The sequence below is a fragment of the Sorex fumeus genome, unplaced genomic scaffold (assembly GCF_029834395.1).
Source record: "Sorex fumeus unplaced genomic scaffold, SorFum_2.1 ptg000029l, whole genome shotgun sequence".
Classification (NCBI taxonomy): Eukaryota; Metazoa; Chordata; class Mammalia; order Eulipotyphla; family Soricidae; genus Sorex; species Sorex fumeus.
In genome coordinates, this window is record NW_026606086.1 from 8,639,925 (window position 1) to 8,657,574 (window position 17,650).

Consider the following 17,650-nt stretch of genomic DNA (forward strand, 5'->3'; position numbering starts at 1 on the left):
AAATCCTGCCTATTGCTCTGGCCCAGGCGCTTCTATATCTATTGGCGTCTTGGCCTGTGAGTGAGGTTTTCCAATGTGGGAGCCAGAGGTCTTCCTCTTTTCTCTGACCTCCTAATGGAAGAGCGGCCTGAACAAATGAGAAGTATCTACTGAGGAAAGAGAAACAGGCGGTCTAGCTGCATAATGGTCTTAGTTATTCACTGTGCTTCCAAACCCATCTTCGCCTGTACTGTGCCCTTGGGCTCTGCCATGAGCCATTCCTACGTGCCTTCGTCCTCTAATGTAATATTCTTTTGTTTTTTTCAGAGCAGGGCACTGCCGGTAGTACTCAGGGATTGCTCCTGGCAGGGCTTGGAGGCCCATCTGGGATGCTGGGGACTGAACCTGGGTTGGCTGCATGGAAGGCAAACGCCTTACCCACTGTGCTTTCCCTCCAGTCCCTTGAGTGCAGTACTCCTATGCCAGCTGCCAGCCCACTCTCCCACATCTCCGATAGTGATATGATGGGGAGTCAGCCAGCTTGGGGGGAGGGATGGAAGATGCTTCGTAAATGGTGTCTGCCAATTTATGTAAGCTGTAAACAACCCCCATATGGCTGACTGCAAAGTTTGAAAGATTTAACTATCAGTTTGGGAAAAAATATCCTGAATATCTAACAGTCAGCTCCTGAAAGCTGTCTGCTGGCGGAAGGGCTTGCTCCGTGTGCCAATCACGTCTGAGGTTACAGACACTTCTCCAGGACAGACACAGTCATGGGGAACAGACACCAGATGCAGAGTCTCCAGCCCACAGTGGGGAGACTCTTGGGAGCTGTCGTTGCTGCCCCAGGTCCTTCAGATCCCCCAAAGGACAGACCTCCGAGTCTCTTCTGGCCCTCACTTCCCTCAGGCACAGGAACTCAAGTTAGTGACGTGAGGAGGTTTCTGCAGCCTGTCCAGCAAGGATGCAGTGTCTCTCCACACTAACAAGAGATTCTCAGGAGCCAACGAGGTCTCCAAGAACCCAACACTGAATCGTTCTGATTAGGGATTCAGTCCTGTGCAGGCCAGTCCCAAACCCAGGCAGCCACCAGGGCTTCTGACCAACTGGCTGCAAACCAGAGGTTCCCACAACACCCTCTTCAGGTGTGATGAACTTGCTGGGCTGTTCACAGGAAACCGGGGATTTGCCGGATCACTGATTGGCTGCAAAGGCTCTTATGCGCAGCCACAGTGCAATGTCTGGTGAAGGGGCCTGGAACTTCCAGACCTCTCTGGGAATGCCGTGACCTTGGATTCCACGCAACCACCTCCTGGGAGCTCCTGGAGGCTGGTTCCCTTGAGCTTTCCTCTGGCTCTCATTGCTTAGGTAATGGATTGCACGTTCCAGCCCTTGTCCCCCACTGCGGCCCCTGACGAGGGTGTCAGCACCCTCTGGCTATGATGGCTTCTGCCAGAAACCAGATCCCACTCCTGTGCCCCCCAGAGTCCATGATTCAGATTCCTTTATCATCCTCTGTGCTTAAGAAGGGCTGAGATTTGGGGAGCTGGCAGCAAAGAACTGGGGACAGAGACCACGTGGAGATTTCTCACCCATCACGCTGTCACCCAAACTCTTCCCATAAAACCAGGTACATGCCTCAGTGATGGGGTTGGATGCCAGGACCTTCTCCTCCACATGAGTGTTCATGCTTGACTTGCTGACCGTGGCAAAGTACCTCATGGCGTAGCGTGCGGACACGGTTTTTCCAGCACCCGACTCCCCGCTCACAATTATTGACTGGTTCTTGTTATTCCTGAGGAAAATAAGGAAGGGATTTTCCCACAATCATCTCTTGGTCAAGAGAAAGGGCAACTGGGTGAAAGCACTGCAGGCCAGCCAGGGGCAGGGGACTTTGTCCAATATGCCAAGGGATTTCTAGTCTGTGTGCTGTGGTCATGCTGAACACATGCTATTATTTTGTCCTTCTGTAGGCCATGTGGAGGATCTCCCAAAACAATCTCAGGTCAGAAAATCCAAGGAGTTACGAAGTGAATGCAAAAATCATTACCTTGAGAGGATGTATTCTATTGATTTGTTGTTTTTTTGTTTTTGTTTTGGGGTCACACCCGGCAATGCACAGGGGTTACTCCTGGCTCACGCACTCAGGAATTACTACTGGCAGTGCTCGGGGGACCCTATGGGATGCTGGGAATCGAACCCTGGTCTGCTGCATGCAAGGCAAACGCCCTAACCACTGTGCTATTGCTCCAGACTTGGATATATTCTATTGAAAAGGGGACAAAACAAATCCACAAAGGAGATGGTCCACCTCATTCATTGCTGGTGGGAATGCCGACTGGTACAGCCTTTTTGGAAAACAATATGGACATTTCTCAAAACACTAGAAATTGAGCTCCCATTTGATCCAGCAATAGAAATTCTGGGAATATACCCTGGGGACCCAAAAACAGACAGCAGAAACACCAACTGCACTTTCATATTATTGCAGCACTATGTACAATAGCCAGTATCTGGAAACAACCTGAGTGCCCCAGAACAGATGTATGGATAAAGAAACTATGGTACATCTACATAATGGAATACTACACAGCTGTTAGGAAAATTCAGGTCATGAAATCTGCCTATAAATGGATAGACTTGGAGAGTATCATGCTGAGTGAAATGAGTCAGAAGGAAAGGGACAGATATAGAATGACTGCATTCAGTTGTGGGACATATATATATATATATATATATATATATATATGAAAACTAATATCCAAGGCCAGAGAAAATGAGCCAGGAGGACTGGTTGGTCAATGGTGTGGAGATGGAGGGTAGTTAAGATAGAGGAGGGTCCATTATGACAACAGTAGTTGGAAATGATTGCTCTGGACAAGACCTGAGTGATGAAAGCAGGTAAAGGGATATACATGATAAACTTTCAGCATCTGTATGACAAACCATAATGCCTAAAATGATAGAGAGAGAAATATAGAGAGAAGGGAGGTGCCTGCCATAGAGACAGGGTGGGCTGGGGGGTGGCTTGAAGGGGTGGGAGGGAACCTGGGGACACTGGTGCTGGGAAATTACACTGTGGAGGGGTGGGTGTCGGAATACTGTATGACTGAAACGCTGTCATGAGCAATTTTGCAGTGTTCTATCTCACGATGATTCAATTAAAAAAAATAAATCAAAGGGGGATGGTCCCGAGGGCACCTGGACAAACCTGCAGGTCTCTGTGCGGGTCACAGAGGTCGCACTTAGCTCCTCCAGCAGGGGACTGTGACAGTACCTGGGGATGCACCCAAGTAGATCCCTGGAGACGCAGCACCCAGGGCTTGCCTTGGGGCATCCTCTGCCTGGAGTCACATGCCTGGGCTGTAAGGGGTGTGGCAGGAACTGCACTCATGCACACACAGCATCGAGGCGGGCACGGTGTGCCATTCCTATCAACTAACCAGGAACCGTTCTGCACTCCTGGCTATGGACCAGAGAGGGTGGCCGCAAAGGACAGCCATCTCCAGATAGGCCACTTCCTCTCTACAGACCCCCATTCTACATGCTGAGGCCGGAGTGGACCACGAGTGGCCCACGCTCAGATGTGGCTTAATTCACACAAATCAAAGATGCCCTCTGCAGTGCCACTGGATACCAGTGAGTGTGTGTGCCTGTGAATCCGGCATGTGCTTAAGGAGAGGGCTTTAAAGGAGGGTCCTAAAGGTCACGAGGTTGATGGGAAGCCTCACAGCAGCATCCCCGAGTCCCTGAGAACGCTAGAGAACACAGTGACTCTGGCTGCAGCTCCCTCTGTCCCCCATCCTACACACAAACAGCGCTCGCTCTGGAAAGTGAAGGGCAGAGCTGGACAGATAGCACAGCATAGTCAAAGCTTGCCTAGTTTTGGGGCCGGAATGATAGCACAGTGGGTAGGGCATTTGCCTTGCACGCGGCCGACCCGGGTTCGATCCTCGGCATCCCATATGGTCCCCCAAGTACCGCCAGAAGTAATTCCTGAATGAAGAGCCAAGAATAACCCCTGAGCATAGCCAGGTGTGACCAAAAAAGAAAAAAAAAAGCTTGCCTAGTTCCATCCCCGACACTGCATTGGTTCTCTAAGCCCACCAGGAGTAAGCTGCGGGCACCAACAGGTGTAGCCCAACCCAGAAAAATAGACCCCCCAAAAAGAAGGACTAACCCAGGACAGATAAGACGTTGCTGTGCTGGGACACCAGGGCTCTGTGGAGGCAGGCAAGGCCCGTGGCTGGCCAGGCACTGCAGAGCCAGGGCTATTCCCAATGCCTGTGTCGGCAGAGGCAAGGCCGCACTTGCCAGTTAGGGTCTCTCCCCCGGTCAGTGAGGGCGGACAGGCCTGCCGGGGACAAACAGCCTCGCCCCTGTGGGGCCAGCCAGAGCCCTAAGCAGCCCTGTTGCCTTGACCTCAGACTCTTCTCAGTGGACTCTGTCCTGGGAATGTTCTGGAGACCAGCAAGGAGCCAGGGCAAGTCCCAGGGAGGGACAGAAACTCGCTGCAGTAAAGCCCAAATTAAGCGCTGAACTGGCGATTCTCCCTCCCAGGTGCTCCTCCCCTTGCTGCTGGGAGCTGCCCCATGTCCCAGAGCAAAGCTGCCCTGAATCCCAGTCTCCCTGGGCCTGGGCGGGGACACGGAGTAGGTTCTGGTCAGCCAGGAGCACCCGGACCCCTGGGACACTCTGTCCCTTAGACTGTGGGACAGGGTGGGATGCACAGGAGATGGCCAGGCCGAGCTCAGCGCCGAGATCAGGATTTTCAGCCCAGGGTGGAGGGAGCCGGAAGATGCCAGTTTCCCGATGCTTCACCCAAGGTCCCACCAGGCTGGTCACAGACTGTCGTCCAACTTTGCCGTGGCTGAGAAGTTTGCTTGCTCATTGGCTCCCAGTCACCATGGTTTACCCCGACTCTAAGGGCGGAATTGAGGAGCCAGGTTTCCTGAGCATCCGGTTCACTGACCTTACAAGTGCAAATGCTCTGCAACCTGCCACAGCCCTGGCCAGCCCGGGACTAGGACAGAGCAATTAGCAGATCAGATGTTTCAGGTTTCAAGCTGCGGAAAGAGGGCTACGTGCGACCTTGATCCCCATGCCAAAGGGACTTAGACTTGGTGATCACTGTGAAATTTATTTAGCAACCTGTGAATGAGCTACCAGGAAGGGTGCTTTTTATCCTCCATACTTTACAGATGTGGACATTGGAATAAAGCGAGAATAGCGATGGGAAAAGGAGTTTACACACATATTTCTCAAAATCTGAGTACAAATCCCAGCCCTGCCTTTGACTTGGCGGGTAGCCAGGTGCGGGTGTCTGACTGCTGTCATCTCAGATTACGGCCCGATACCTTCATCACGGACTGCTCTGGGGCGCCAGGATTCCCCAGGAGCCTGAAGCGCAGAAACACCACAAAACCATGCCAAGAAACGGGCATAAACCCCACAAAGTTCCAAATCTCCTAAACTGAAACCTGGACTCTTCTATCATTTATTCTGCAGCGTTGGACTGATGGAGACACTCAAGCATCTCACAACGGAGTGAGTATGCATCTACGGTCCTCACTTTGTGAGTAGCACCAGCAACTTCTACCTCAATTCCCAACTGCCTCAAAGGAACCAAGAAATCCGGCTGACAGCCAGTCACTGGAGCAGTTATCTGCTGCAGTCGCTACCCACACAGAGTTCTGCGCCACAGGCCGTCCCCTCCAGCCCGGCAGGATTTCCACTCTGGTCATTTACTGTCACTGTTATTTCTTGGACGTGCTCAGGCGATTTTGCCATGTTGGGGATGGAACCTGGGGATGCCGCATGTAAAGCCAGTGCTCCAGGCCTTAGCGCTGTCTACACAGTCCTGGGCCGTCTTTTTATTTCTGAAGCACAACAGTTTTATTTAAAGAGATATGGAGAAATCAGTCAAGATGGGAGATGTGTGCAGAAAGTGGATAAAGGACCGAACATGATACCCTCTCAGTGTCTGTATTGCAAACCATAATGCCCCAAAGTAGAGAGAGAGTACGGGGAATCATGTCTGCCATGGAGGACTGACGGGAGGGTGGGAAAGGGGGGGTATACCAGAGATATTGGTGGTGGGGAATGTGCACTGGTGGAGGGATGGGTGTTTGATCATTGTGTGATTGTAACCCAAACATGAAAGCTTGCAACTAACTATCTCACGGTAATTCAATAAAATTTAAAAAAAAAAAGAGAGAGATATGGAATGGTGTACATGTGCGTATGTATGTTATGTGTGTGTGTGTGTGTGAGAGAGAGAGAGACAGACAGACAGACAGACAGAGACAGAGACAGAGAGAGACAGACAGAGACACACACACAGGGGAGGGTATATGTTCAAGAGAGAGCACTGGCTTCTCTGGGGCACAGAGTTGAGAGTCCACATCTCAGACTGAGGTGCAGGAGCATCAACAAGGTAGAGAATTGCCATCACACGAGTGAAAGGAATCCCATCCTGCGGAGAGCACTTTAATGTGAGCACGGCAGGGAGTCTGTCGTGGCTGTGAGGACCCGGCACCGACGCAGGGGTTGAGGGAGAGGGGCGGGAAGCTACCTGGCCATCTGCTTGTAGGCCTCCTCGGCCACGGCGAATATGTGGGGGTCCATGTCGCCCATGTTCTGCCCGCTGTAAGCATGGATGATGGCGTCTCCATAGATCGGCAGCTGCTTGTATGGGTTCAGAGCCACCAAGATGATTCCTGAGGCGAGGTACAAGACGGAGTCACAGGACTTTGTCACTTTTCTTCCAGGCTCACGTGACCTCAGGCAGGTCACCTGGCCTCAGTTCCTGCCCATCCCACCTGAATTTCTGGGCTACTCTAAAGGCTGAGAGGAGGGGAGATGACGGATGAGGATGTCCTGAAACTAAGAGATTAAAAAGAAAAAAATGTGTGCAGGGTACAGGGGCTCCTAAGTGAGCTCAGGAGGTTACGGAGCCTCCCCAGTGACCCCCAGCCGGGGGCAGTTGCTCAATGTGAGGTCCTCAGGCTTCGAGGCTGCTTGGGCCGGGCCACCCTGGTGGTGCTGGGGGCTTCCAGGGCTGCACAGGGCCCACGTGGAGCCGGGATCTAACCCAGGTAGGGTGCATGGTAGGCACATACCCTAACCACAGGACTGTCCACATGTAAATACAATGATAATATCATTGTCCCAAATAAGCAATAAATATATGAAATCTGATGAGAAATTCAAATACCAGTTTTATCTACTTTTTGGAGGGTGGGAGGGGCTTCACACCTAGTGGTGCTCAGGTGCAAGAGATTGAACCTGGGTTGGCTGTGTACAAAGCAAGTGCTTTTTCCCACTGTACCATCTCTCCAGCCCCTGTTGCTGGATGTTTTTCTCAGTAGTCTAACTCTGTTGATGCTTCTCCCTCTTCTGACACTTCCTTTTATGAAATTCTAGAAGATCAAAATAATCTTACAAAGAACATCTGTTTCTTTTTTACGTTTCCTTCTCCCCTCTACCCTGCTTTTCACTGATGTTTTTAGAATATCTGAGGGGTCACACACATGGTTGAGGAGGACCAGGGACTCCAACGGCATTGCTGGGATCACACCAGCCCATGTATGATGGTACCCAGGGGAAAAAACTCATGACCTCACTCACACGGCAGGTGCTTGAGCAGTGAGCTACATCCTTGGCCCATCTATCTGCTCCTTTGTGCAGAAATGTGGGGGGACACACAGGGTGTGATTCCACAGTTTGACAGAAGGTGACATCTCTAATCTTAAGGAAAAGGGACTGCTAATCCGGACGGTCCGGATTGCAAGCACGAGGTTCCAGGACCCTTCCCGCACTCCCCGCACCCCCTCCTCACCGCTGTAGGTATAGATGAGTTTGGATTCTGCAAAGCGGACTCTGAGATTGTGCAGCACTGCAGGCTCATGGAGGTAGCTGAGGGCCGTGAGGTCGTTCTCACCCACGAGGATGTCGGGATTCCGGAGAGGAGGCAGAGCGCCTGGAACAACGGAGTAATCCAGCTCCTGGGGATAAGATAAAATGAGAGTCCTGGGAGGAAAAGCTCTGGGGAACAGCTTGGTGATGGGGAACACTTGCTTAGGGAGTGTAAGTTTGGGTCCTGGGGCTGAGGGGTGTGCTGACGCCCATTCCCGGCTGCACACACAGGCCCTGCCCAGGGAGGGCCATTCCTGCAGAGAGGGTCCCTGATGGGTGTCTGAGACACCACGGGCACCTGATGCCCAGCAAGCACCACGGCCAGGCACGTGTGGGACACACAGCCACACAGCTGCAACAGTGACGATGACGGACAGGTGGGGAAGAAATTAAGCACTGACGGCATCAGAGTAAGAACCGTGTTCTGTGCTCTGCTGAGCTGCTGTTCTCTGTGCGGGGCTCCCCTCACCTGGCCCCTCACCGGCACCACAGTGTCCCGGGAAACAATGGTGTGTAGCAATGGGACTCATCTGTGGTGCTGATGCTGAGGGAAGTGGATTCAGTGCCCAGGGGCCTGGCTGTGCCCAGCGCTCATCTGTACAGATGGCCTGGATGGTCAGAGGCACAGACGCCTCAGGAGGCCACAGGGCACCCAACAGGCTGCGACCTGGATGCCCCATCTCCAAGCCACGCTCTGGGACAGCACAGCCAGAGCTTCTCTACGTAGGGGGTAGACGCTGAGCCTGTAGAGGCGCCTGTTTGAACAAGACACCAAGACCCAGGACCCCAGAGCTCAGAGGCTGTGAGATCCCAGGCTTGGAGATGAAGTTCAGAGGGAGAGGGCTGGGCACATGGGGTAACATGGGTCCAAATCTCAAACCCAAAAATCAGATAAAAATATAGGTTGGCAAAGGTTTGCAGAAGATGGACACGCTTGTTGCTGGGCAGTGTCTAATAAGGACCACAGGTCACACAGACCACAGAGACCACAGGCCACACAGACCATAGAGACCACAGAGACCACACAGACCACAGATCACATAGACCACAGACCACACACACCACACACACCACAGAAACCACACAGATCACACAGACCAGAGACCACACAGACCACACAGGCCACAGAGACCACAGAGACCACAGAGACCATACAGACCACAAAGACCACAGAGACCACAGAGACCATACAGACCACAGAGACCACAGAGACCACAGGCCACACAGACCACACAGAGCACAGAGACCACACAGACCACAGGCCACAGGCCACACACACCACACAGACCACACAGGCCACACAGACACACAAACTAGACCACACAGACACACAGGCCACATAGACCACACAGAGCACAGAGACCACACAGACTACAGACCACAGAGACCATACAGGCCACAGAGACCACACAGACCACAGAGACCACAGGCCACAAAGACCACACAGGCCACACAAACCACAGAGACCGCACAGACCACACAGACCACACAGAGCACAGAGACCATACAGACCACAGGCCACAGGCCACACACACCACACAGACCACGCAGGCCACACAGACACACAAACTAGACCACACAGACACACAGGCCACATAGACCACACAGAGCACAGAGACCACACAGACTACAGACCACAGAGACCATACAGGCCAAACAGAGACACAAACCACACAGACCACATAGGCCACACAGACAAACAAACCACACAGGCCACACAGACCACACAGACACACAGGCCACACAGACCCATTAGGCCCAGGGACCTGTACCCGCAGCCCCCATGATTGGAGGCCACAGGCTCCAGCTGAGGCCCCCTCTCCCCGTCACAGCTGCTCTGGACTCAGAGACTTGCCCAGGGCTCTCTGGAGCTGAAAGAGCCGCTTTAGGAGGAGGGACACAAGCAGGCCCTGGACTGTCCACGTGCACAGTTGAGCTCCGGGTGTCAAACCATCAGAAGGCCTCACCACTGCCTGGCCACTCCCGGAACTGTCACCTCAGGGTGGCTGAGGGCTGTGAGCCCGGTCACCCGCATGTCTGCTTCCCTTCCACCCTCCCTGCTCCTTCTGCTGGAGGGCTGGGCTGGCCGGCTCACAGAGGGTCCTGCAGTCCCTTCGCTCAGCGCTGGCCCTGTCAGCTGAGCCTTCACAGCGCCCCCAGTGAGGGACGAGCAGAGCACAGGTGCCGTGCTGCTCAGTTGGGCCGGTCTGGGACCTGTGCGGAGGGGTCTCCTGGCAGCCACTGCGGGTGCTTGGCAGGGATGGGAGCACTGCCCGGGGGAAGCAGCTGGTGACAATCTGGGACCCTGGATGAGAATCCAGAACAGGTGCTGGCTCTGCTGTTCCAAGGCTGTGAATGTGGGCCTGTCCCCATCTATACCCATTTTTATGTAAGAATCAAATCAGGAGAAGGGCTGCTCATACACAGTGCTCACTGCTCCCTGGCTGGAGTTTCCATTCCCAGGCAACCACCTCCTTCCCCAGTTCCGCGTTGCGAGCCTGTGCGTGTGTGAGCGGGGAGGAGGGTGAAGGCGGAAACTGAGGCCGTCACATGGGCAGCTGGAGGCCCTGTTCCCTGGCAAGCGTTAGACAGAGGACTAAAGTGCGGAATAGCCGCCGCTGGTCGCTCTCCCTGCTTCTCCGCACTGCTCTGGATAGTGGTTCAGGGTGAGACAGGCTCCACCTGAAATCCTGCTTACGTTAGGAAGCGGCAAACTATGGCTGCAGTGTTACCTGGCTGGGACTGCAATGGTGTCCAAAGAAAACCCCTGCAGTGCAGGGGAGAGGAGGATGGGCAGCAGGGGGAAGGGGGCGGGAAAGAAGCCCCTGGAAGCAGCAGTGTGCTCTCCCAGGGTCACTCCCATGCTTCCGTCCACAAATGGATGAGCTCATTGGCACTCCATCACCTTGCCAAGGTCATTCCATCGGTGACGGCACTGGGCACGTGAGGAATCCAGTCTCACCAATGGCCCAGAAGAATCTGGATCCGGACAGTCTGACTCTGGGGGACATGCTCCCACTGGCTCCAGTCACCTCCCTTCTCTGGAAACTACCCCCCAGACCAGGACGGCCCCACTGATACCACCTGGGAACTTTAGCTTTGGTCAATGGTGCAAAGGTCCCCAGATCACTCCCGGCATCTTCATGGGCTGTGAAGCCTCTGTCTGGCTCTGTATTCAGATACTGGATCCTTAAACGGGGAGGCCAACCTAGTGTGATTGCTTATACTTGCTCCTACCACGACGTGTGCCCGCAATGAGAAGGTGACAATGTGCAGCCACAGAGGGAACCCGGAAGGTAGCAAAGAGGACTTGGGACAGGCGCCATGTCAAAGCCCACATGCCAAAGGCTGGAAGTGAAAGCTAGATGGACCAGGAGTAAGTGCTCATCAGAACGGCCCGTCTAGGGGACAGATGCTGAGCCTCGTCTCTCCCTGCTCACCTGGCCACATCACTGACAGTCACCACATCACGCAGATGGCATCTGTCCCCCAGTAACAAGAGACAGGGGCCTGGTGGGCACAAGACGTAAGATTATCTTCACTCGAGGGGCAGCACAGGCGTGGCTGGGACTGGAGGAAGTGGGGCGAGGTGGGCATGGCACAAACACAACAGAGTGTCCCTGAACCGCTGGCTATTCCGGCTGCTCCCTTGATCACCCTCTCTGGGGCCACCCCTGCTCCCCCCCACCGCCCCTCCCCCATATCCACATCATGGTCGCTCTGACCAGCAGGGACTCTCACCGTTCCATCCTCCAGCCGGAGTCTCAGCACGCGGTCCCCGGCCCTGTAGTCCTTTGCTATCTCGGCAGACTTCCAAACCTCCTCAGCATCATGAATCCAGACCCTGTTGTACTGACCGACAGAATAAGACAGGCTTAATTTCAGCACTTGACAAACAAGACATTGCCAACAAGACACTCGTGTGTGTGTGTGTGTGTGTGTGTGTGTGTGTGTGTCTGTGCTCTGGGGGCTGCTATCTTCAGGAGGTGCCACAGATGGGGCTTGCGGCCCACACCGCAGTTCTGGGGATCACCATTGCTGGGAGAAAAGGATCATTCTGGTTTCCTTCCCTGTATAGCCCTCTCTAGAAGCCAATTTCAAACACACCTTGCAACTGCCAAACCTCCAAGATTGAGTCAAGGAAAGCTTGTTGTGGGACTGGAGCAATAGCACAGTGGGTAGGGCATTTGCCTTGCACCTGGCCGACCCGGGTTCAATTCCCAGCATCCCATATGGTCCCCCAAGCACCACCAGGAGTGATTCCTGAGTGCAGAACCAGGAGTAACCACCGGGCATAGCCAGGTGTGACCCAAAAAGCAAAAGAAAAGAAAAGAAAAGCTTGTTGTTATGTGTCCTATGGGTGCACCAGCCCAGACTAACACACACATCTATTCTCACGCATGCAGCAGGAAGAGCGGAACTGCCCTCCAGACTTCACCTGCAACACCTAAATGCTGCTCAGGATAAAGACAAAGTGTCCTTAGGGACTGAAGAGATAGGATGGCAGGGATGGCACTTGACTTGCTTGCACCTCACCTGTGTTCAATCCTTGGCATACCATATGGTTCACTGAGCATCACCAGGAGTGATCCCTGAGCACCAATGAGCGTGCCTGCCCTTAGGCCTGCAGCTGTCATCACAGAACCTGGCTCACTTCTCTTTTTTTTCTTCTTCATTTTTTTTTCTGGCTCACTCCTCTTTATCCTCCAGTCCAAGGGTTCCGCCAGCATCACACATGGGCTATTCTTGTTCTCCCACACATACCCCACGTCTCGCAGCCTCCTGCAGTCACCTGAGGCTCATTTGGTCATTAATTTGATCATCAGATCACTTGATAACATCTGCCACGTGTGTGTCAGGAGGCTGGGCAGCTAAGAGATACGTTTATCTCTTTTCAGTCATCACGGCTTCTTATGAAGCCAGTCAGTTTCTGTCCTGCTCAGGTCACCTCTCAGTGATCTTTACCAAAAGGACACTTCCCAGGGAACAAAAGACTGAGAAATACCTGCCAAGATGAGCAAGTAGTGGGGAACTGTCACAAGGAGATGCTGGGATGTCCCAAAGGGAGTTCCTGAACCCAAAGGCTCCACAACCCAGAATCCTAGGTCTAGCTGGAGTTGTGGAGGTTGAGCAGCCACAAATGACATGACGTGCTCTGTGAGTTTCTAATGCTTCAGAAGTGACAGCGCAAATGTCATGGTCAAATGTGACTTCTGCATGTGTCAACTAAACATCTGGCGAGTGACTAACTGGTAAGCTATGTGCCTCCAGTTGATGAGGCAGAGGGAGCCTTAGACACACAGACCCACCTCATATAGGCACACACACCCGTCCTGTCCTGCTGTTTCTTACCTCGGCTTTTCTACTTCAATAACAAGAGCTGACCACTAACCCCATAAAACTGAAAACATTTCCAGAATATCACAACCTTTCAAAAAGTTTACACACACACACACACACACAGAGAGAGAGAGAGAGAGAGAGAGAGAGAGAGAGAGAGAGAGAGAGAAAGAGAGAGCACATGCCTGCCATAGAGGCAGGCTTGGGGGTGAGAGGGTGATGGGGGGTGAGAACCTGGGGACACTGGTACTGGGAAATGTACACTGGTGGAGGGATGGGTGTTGGAACACTGTATGATTGAAACCTCATCAAGAACAGCTTTGTTCTATCTCACAGTGATTCAATTGAAAAAAAAAGTTCACTAAGAACTTCAGAACTGAAGGGTCTTTGGAGCTGGTCCCCTCAAAGGTGTTTGCCAACGCTCTTCAGGGCTGCAGTAGGCTGCCTCACATTGAACACGGGCAGAATCGGAGAAGCTCTGGTGGGCGTGGAAGCGGGGGCTCACTGACGCCCTGAAGGTTCTCCCCCAGTAACCTGAGCTGTCAGCATCACAGAGTCAAGCCTTGTACCTTACTGAGCCCCAAACCCAGCTCCGAGTGGTCGATAACCCACTGACTACACGGTCTCAAAGGTCCGGCCCATCCCTGGCTTGGTGAGTGTGGCCGGGAGAGCAATCCTGCACTCCCAAACACAACCATGCTCCTGGAAGCGTGTTGCCCGTTCCTTCCAGCTGAAGGTCGGAGTGAATGGCAAGTGGTTCAGTGTCACGAGCCAAGTGTCTGTGGTCTCTGGTGCAACAACCTCCTTGACTGTTCCATTCGGGTGTTCAGGTGCCAGCTGTTTATTTTTTTTTCTTTTTGGGTCACACTTGGTGATGCTCAGGGGTTACTCCTGGCTTTGCACTCAGGAATCACTCCTGGCGGTGCTCGGGGGACCATATAGGATGCTGGGAATCAAACCCGGGTTGGCCGTGTGCAAGGCAAACGCCCTACCTGCTGTGCTACTGCTCCAGTCCCCTGCCAGCTGTTTAGAGTCCACAGTGAGAACCCAGCCTGGAAGGTAAACAGCAGGAAGCTTACCCAGCTCCGCCAAGATACACCCACCTGGCCGGGCTCTCTTCCTCCAGTGCCCCGGCCCGCAAGGCGGGGGAAGCACCAACCCTGCAGCTTGTACACAAAGAACCCCACTGGGAACAAACCCAGGGCCAAACTCAGACCCAGAGACCCTCCAAGCCCTCGCGGGCACCCGGGGAGTGGACAAAGACTTCTGGGAGTGAATGTTCCAGAAACACACCATCAAGTGCCCAGGCCAGACAGCAGCCGCTTTCCAGTGGCCTTCAGAGAAAGGGTTCTCTGCCCGGGCATGAGGACAGGCTCGAAGACCTGGCCTGGTACGGACAGCAGCATGAATCCCCTTCTGAGGAGGGAAACCACCGTGTTCCAGGCGGGGCAGCAGGGGAGCCCAGCTACCTCTCTCCTCTAATCGTCTCTAGCACCGCCCAACTCCCCACAGGTGCCAGCAGTCACCTGCTCCTCCCTTGTGGCACTTTCCCTACCACGCGCCACCTCAGGCTGGCTGCACAACTTCCTCTTCAGCATTCTGTCCCCTCCCCTGGTTTCGGGTCACCTCCTGTCTCTGTGGCCAGCTTCTGGGTTTCCTGGACACCAGCTCAATAAGCTCATGACTCGGGCACCAGAAACGCAGGATTTTCACTCCCTGGTCTGCCAGGTGCACCAAAGAAAGATTCCACAGATTCTCTCTCACAGGTTCCTTTTTTTTTTTCTTTTTCAAACTGATCAGTTGTAAGGAGTAGAAACCAGCAGGAAGGCGCCTTTCAGAAAGCCCCTCTGAACACAAGCAGGACCCTGGCTCACGGTTCCCTGCAGTGCCTCAGGCCTGTGCTCTGTTAGCTGCTGAAGGGCTGAAGCTCACGGGCCAGAGGAGCCCAAACCGGCCCCTGTCCACCCTCAGGCCCAGCAGGCACCTTCGGGCCCTCCGGACAGGCAGCAGATGGAAAGACATTTCTCATTTCTCACTCAGAAAATTCCTGGAGGCAAGACAATCCCTTAAAAAACAAACCAGAACAAAAAACTTCCCGAACCTCTCACAAGCCTGGTGGTTCTCCTCAGGAAACACTGAATACGTGTTTCATGGAAGACAAGATGTTTGTCAAGTTTTTGATAAGATGCTAAGTCCATGAACTTGAGTTAAGCCCAATGCAGGTGCTGGCTTTTTTAAAAAATTTTACCTTTCTTAAAAATTGAATTGCCGTGAGATAGAGCATTACAAAGCTGTTCAGGACGGGGTTTCAGTCATATATTTTCCAACTCCCATCCTCCACCAGTGTAATCTCCCAGGTGCTGGTACTCCTGACAGAGGGGCAGAGATCTGTGGCAACAGGGGTGCGGTAGGGTGAGAGGAAGGACTTAGAAAGCTTGGGTTGAAGGACTTAGAAAGCCCTGCATCGAATGTGGATTGGATTGGATTGCCAGCACCACATATGGTATTCTGCAGCCTATTAGAAATGGTCCTTGAGCACCACCAAGAGTGGCCTGAACCAACAACCAAACCAACCCTCTTAACATGCTCTGCATAACCTAAACAGACACTACATAAGCAGGGGAGATTTCCACCTCTGGAATGGACAAGGTGGGGGTCATATGACTGCCTGAAAAGAGGTGGGCTCAGGGTAGGGCGTTACTGCAGATACAAAGCCATGAAGCTCATCTCCCCTTGGTGCCTCTGGGTCTTAGACCTGCCCCTCCACGATTTCCTGTAGAATCTGCACATACGCAGATTCCCTACACTGGGCTTGGTATCTGGACGGGATTTACCATTTGTAACAAGAGACTCCTGCTCATATGACGGCTCACATCTCTGAGCTTCCGGGAAGATTAAGATGGGTAGATCACCTAGAACCTTCTCTTGTCCTCCACACTCCCTTCCAAGAAGGGCTTTGTCTAGCAATTCTCCTTTGCCTCCAGTAAGATGAAGATATATATTCAGATTTTTGATAACTCACATTCTCATTGGTGAAAAATAACGCTTTACTCTAGAGCAATCCAACATGCATTTAGAACTCCTGCTGTAGAGAAGAAAACTGTTCCACTGAGCTGTGCTTGTATTAATTCAAAAAGAAAAATATCTGCTTAAACCACTTAAACCAGTGGTTATTTCTGTCAACTACATCTACGGGGGTAGGTGGGGGGAAGTCTTTTAAAATATAAAGCAAGGGGCTGGGGTGAAAATACAGTGATCGGGCTCTTGCTTTGCACATGACCAACTGGGTTCCATCTCCAGCAACCCATATGGTACTGTGAGCACAGCCAAGAGTAATTCCTAAGTGCACAGCCAGGAGTAACCCGAGCATTGCTGGGTGTGGCCCCAAAACCAAATACGCATGTGTATATACACACATACATGTATATATAATATATATAAAACAAGAGAACGTATCAAGAAAAGTGGGTGATTTCCACTCTCACATCTGAATACCTTAAGGGGGACTTTTAAATTTGATCTTTCAAAAGGGACTACCAACACTTTTTATATTCTTTCCAAATAACTGACCAACCCCAGCACGGCTCTGGCCTCTGTGTGTGGGTCCTTTCGGAGGAACGGGTGGGACCCTCAGGAGAGGAGGCGAGAAGGCACCCCCTGAAGGTCAGAGGTCAGCAGGCCTGCGCAGTCACTCCTAAAACCAAGCACAGCTAAGAGCCTGCAGGTGCACCCAGGACCTGAGCTTCCAGAATCCCTCAGCCCTGGGGTGGCGGCGACCGAAGGGTGGACATCAAAGCGGCGCAGACACGGGTCTGGCACAGCCGGAACGACCCGGGCCATCCCGAGTCGCCGCCCCCAGCCTCTGGTGCCCGGGCCCTGGCGGGGGTAGGGGGCTCCGGACTCCCGCGCTGGCCGGCGCCTGATTTCTGGCCGGCTTACACGTGCATCCCCGAGCGCCCTTCCCGGTGGGCCACCCTGCCTACCTGCGTGTACAGCTCGGCCACCGCCATGGGCGCCGCAGGCCTGGCCGCGGGTGTCCACTCGGGGGGCTCGCGGGCGCGCAGGCGCAGTGGGCAGCGGCACTCGGAGTCCGCCCGGGCTTCCCAGCCGCTCCCCGACTCCCCCGGCAGCGCCCGCAGCGGAGGGCGGCCCCATTGGTCGGCCCGGCGCGCTCCGCACGCCCATTGGCGGGACACGGCCGCGGCACCGCCCCCTCGGCCGCGCCCACCAGGTGAGCCCGGCGCGCACCTGCCGCACCGCCGCAGGGAGCGTCTGGAGCAACGCGGGACGCAGAGAAATGCAGTGTGGGAGGTTTGAATCAGACGAAAAGGACGGCCCCTAATCGAAGCTGGCACCTCAAGAAGCTAAAATTGAAGGGGAAATTAAAGTAGACGGAAGAAAAATAATAAAACAG

The 17,650-nt window shown here is 53.5% G+C and overlaps 1 protein-coding gene across 1 annotated transcript in view; it reads right to left on the reverse strand.

The window, feature by feature from the left end:
- The window catches only part of MYO5C (myosin VC), a 104,746-nt gene extending 87,472 nt beyond the window's left edge, over positions 1–17,274 (reverse strand). The window contains exons 1-5 of the mRNA XM_056115276.1: positions 17,220–17,274; positions 11,638–11,748; positions 7,820–7,985; positions 6,554–6,698; positions 1,618–1,774 (exon numbers count right to left, since the gene is read on the reverse strand). Coding sequence (XP_055971251.1) covers positions 1,618–1,774; positions 6,554–6,698; positions 7,820–7,985; positions 11,638–11,748; positions 17,220–17,246 — 606 coding nt within the window. The 5' untranslated portion in view covers positions 17,247–17,274. The remainder of the gene's footprint in view (positions 1–1,617; positions 1,775–6,553; positions 6,699–7,819; positions 7,986–11,637; positions 11,749–17,219) is intronic.
- Between the last annotated feature and the right edge of the window lie 376 nt (positions 17,275–17,650).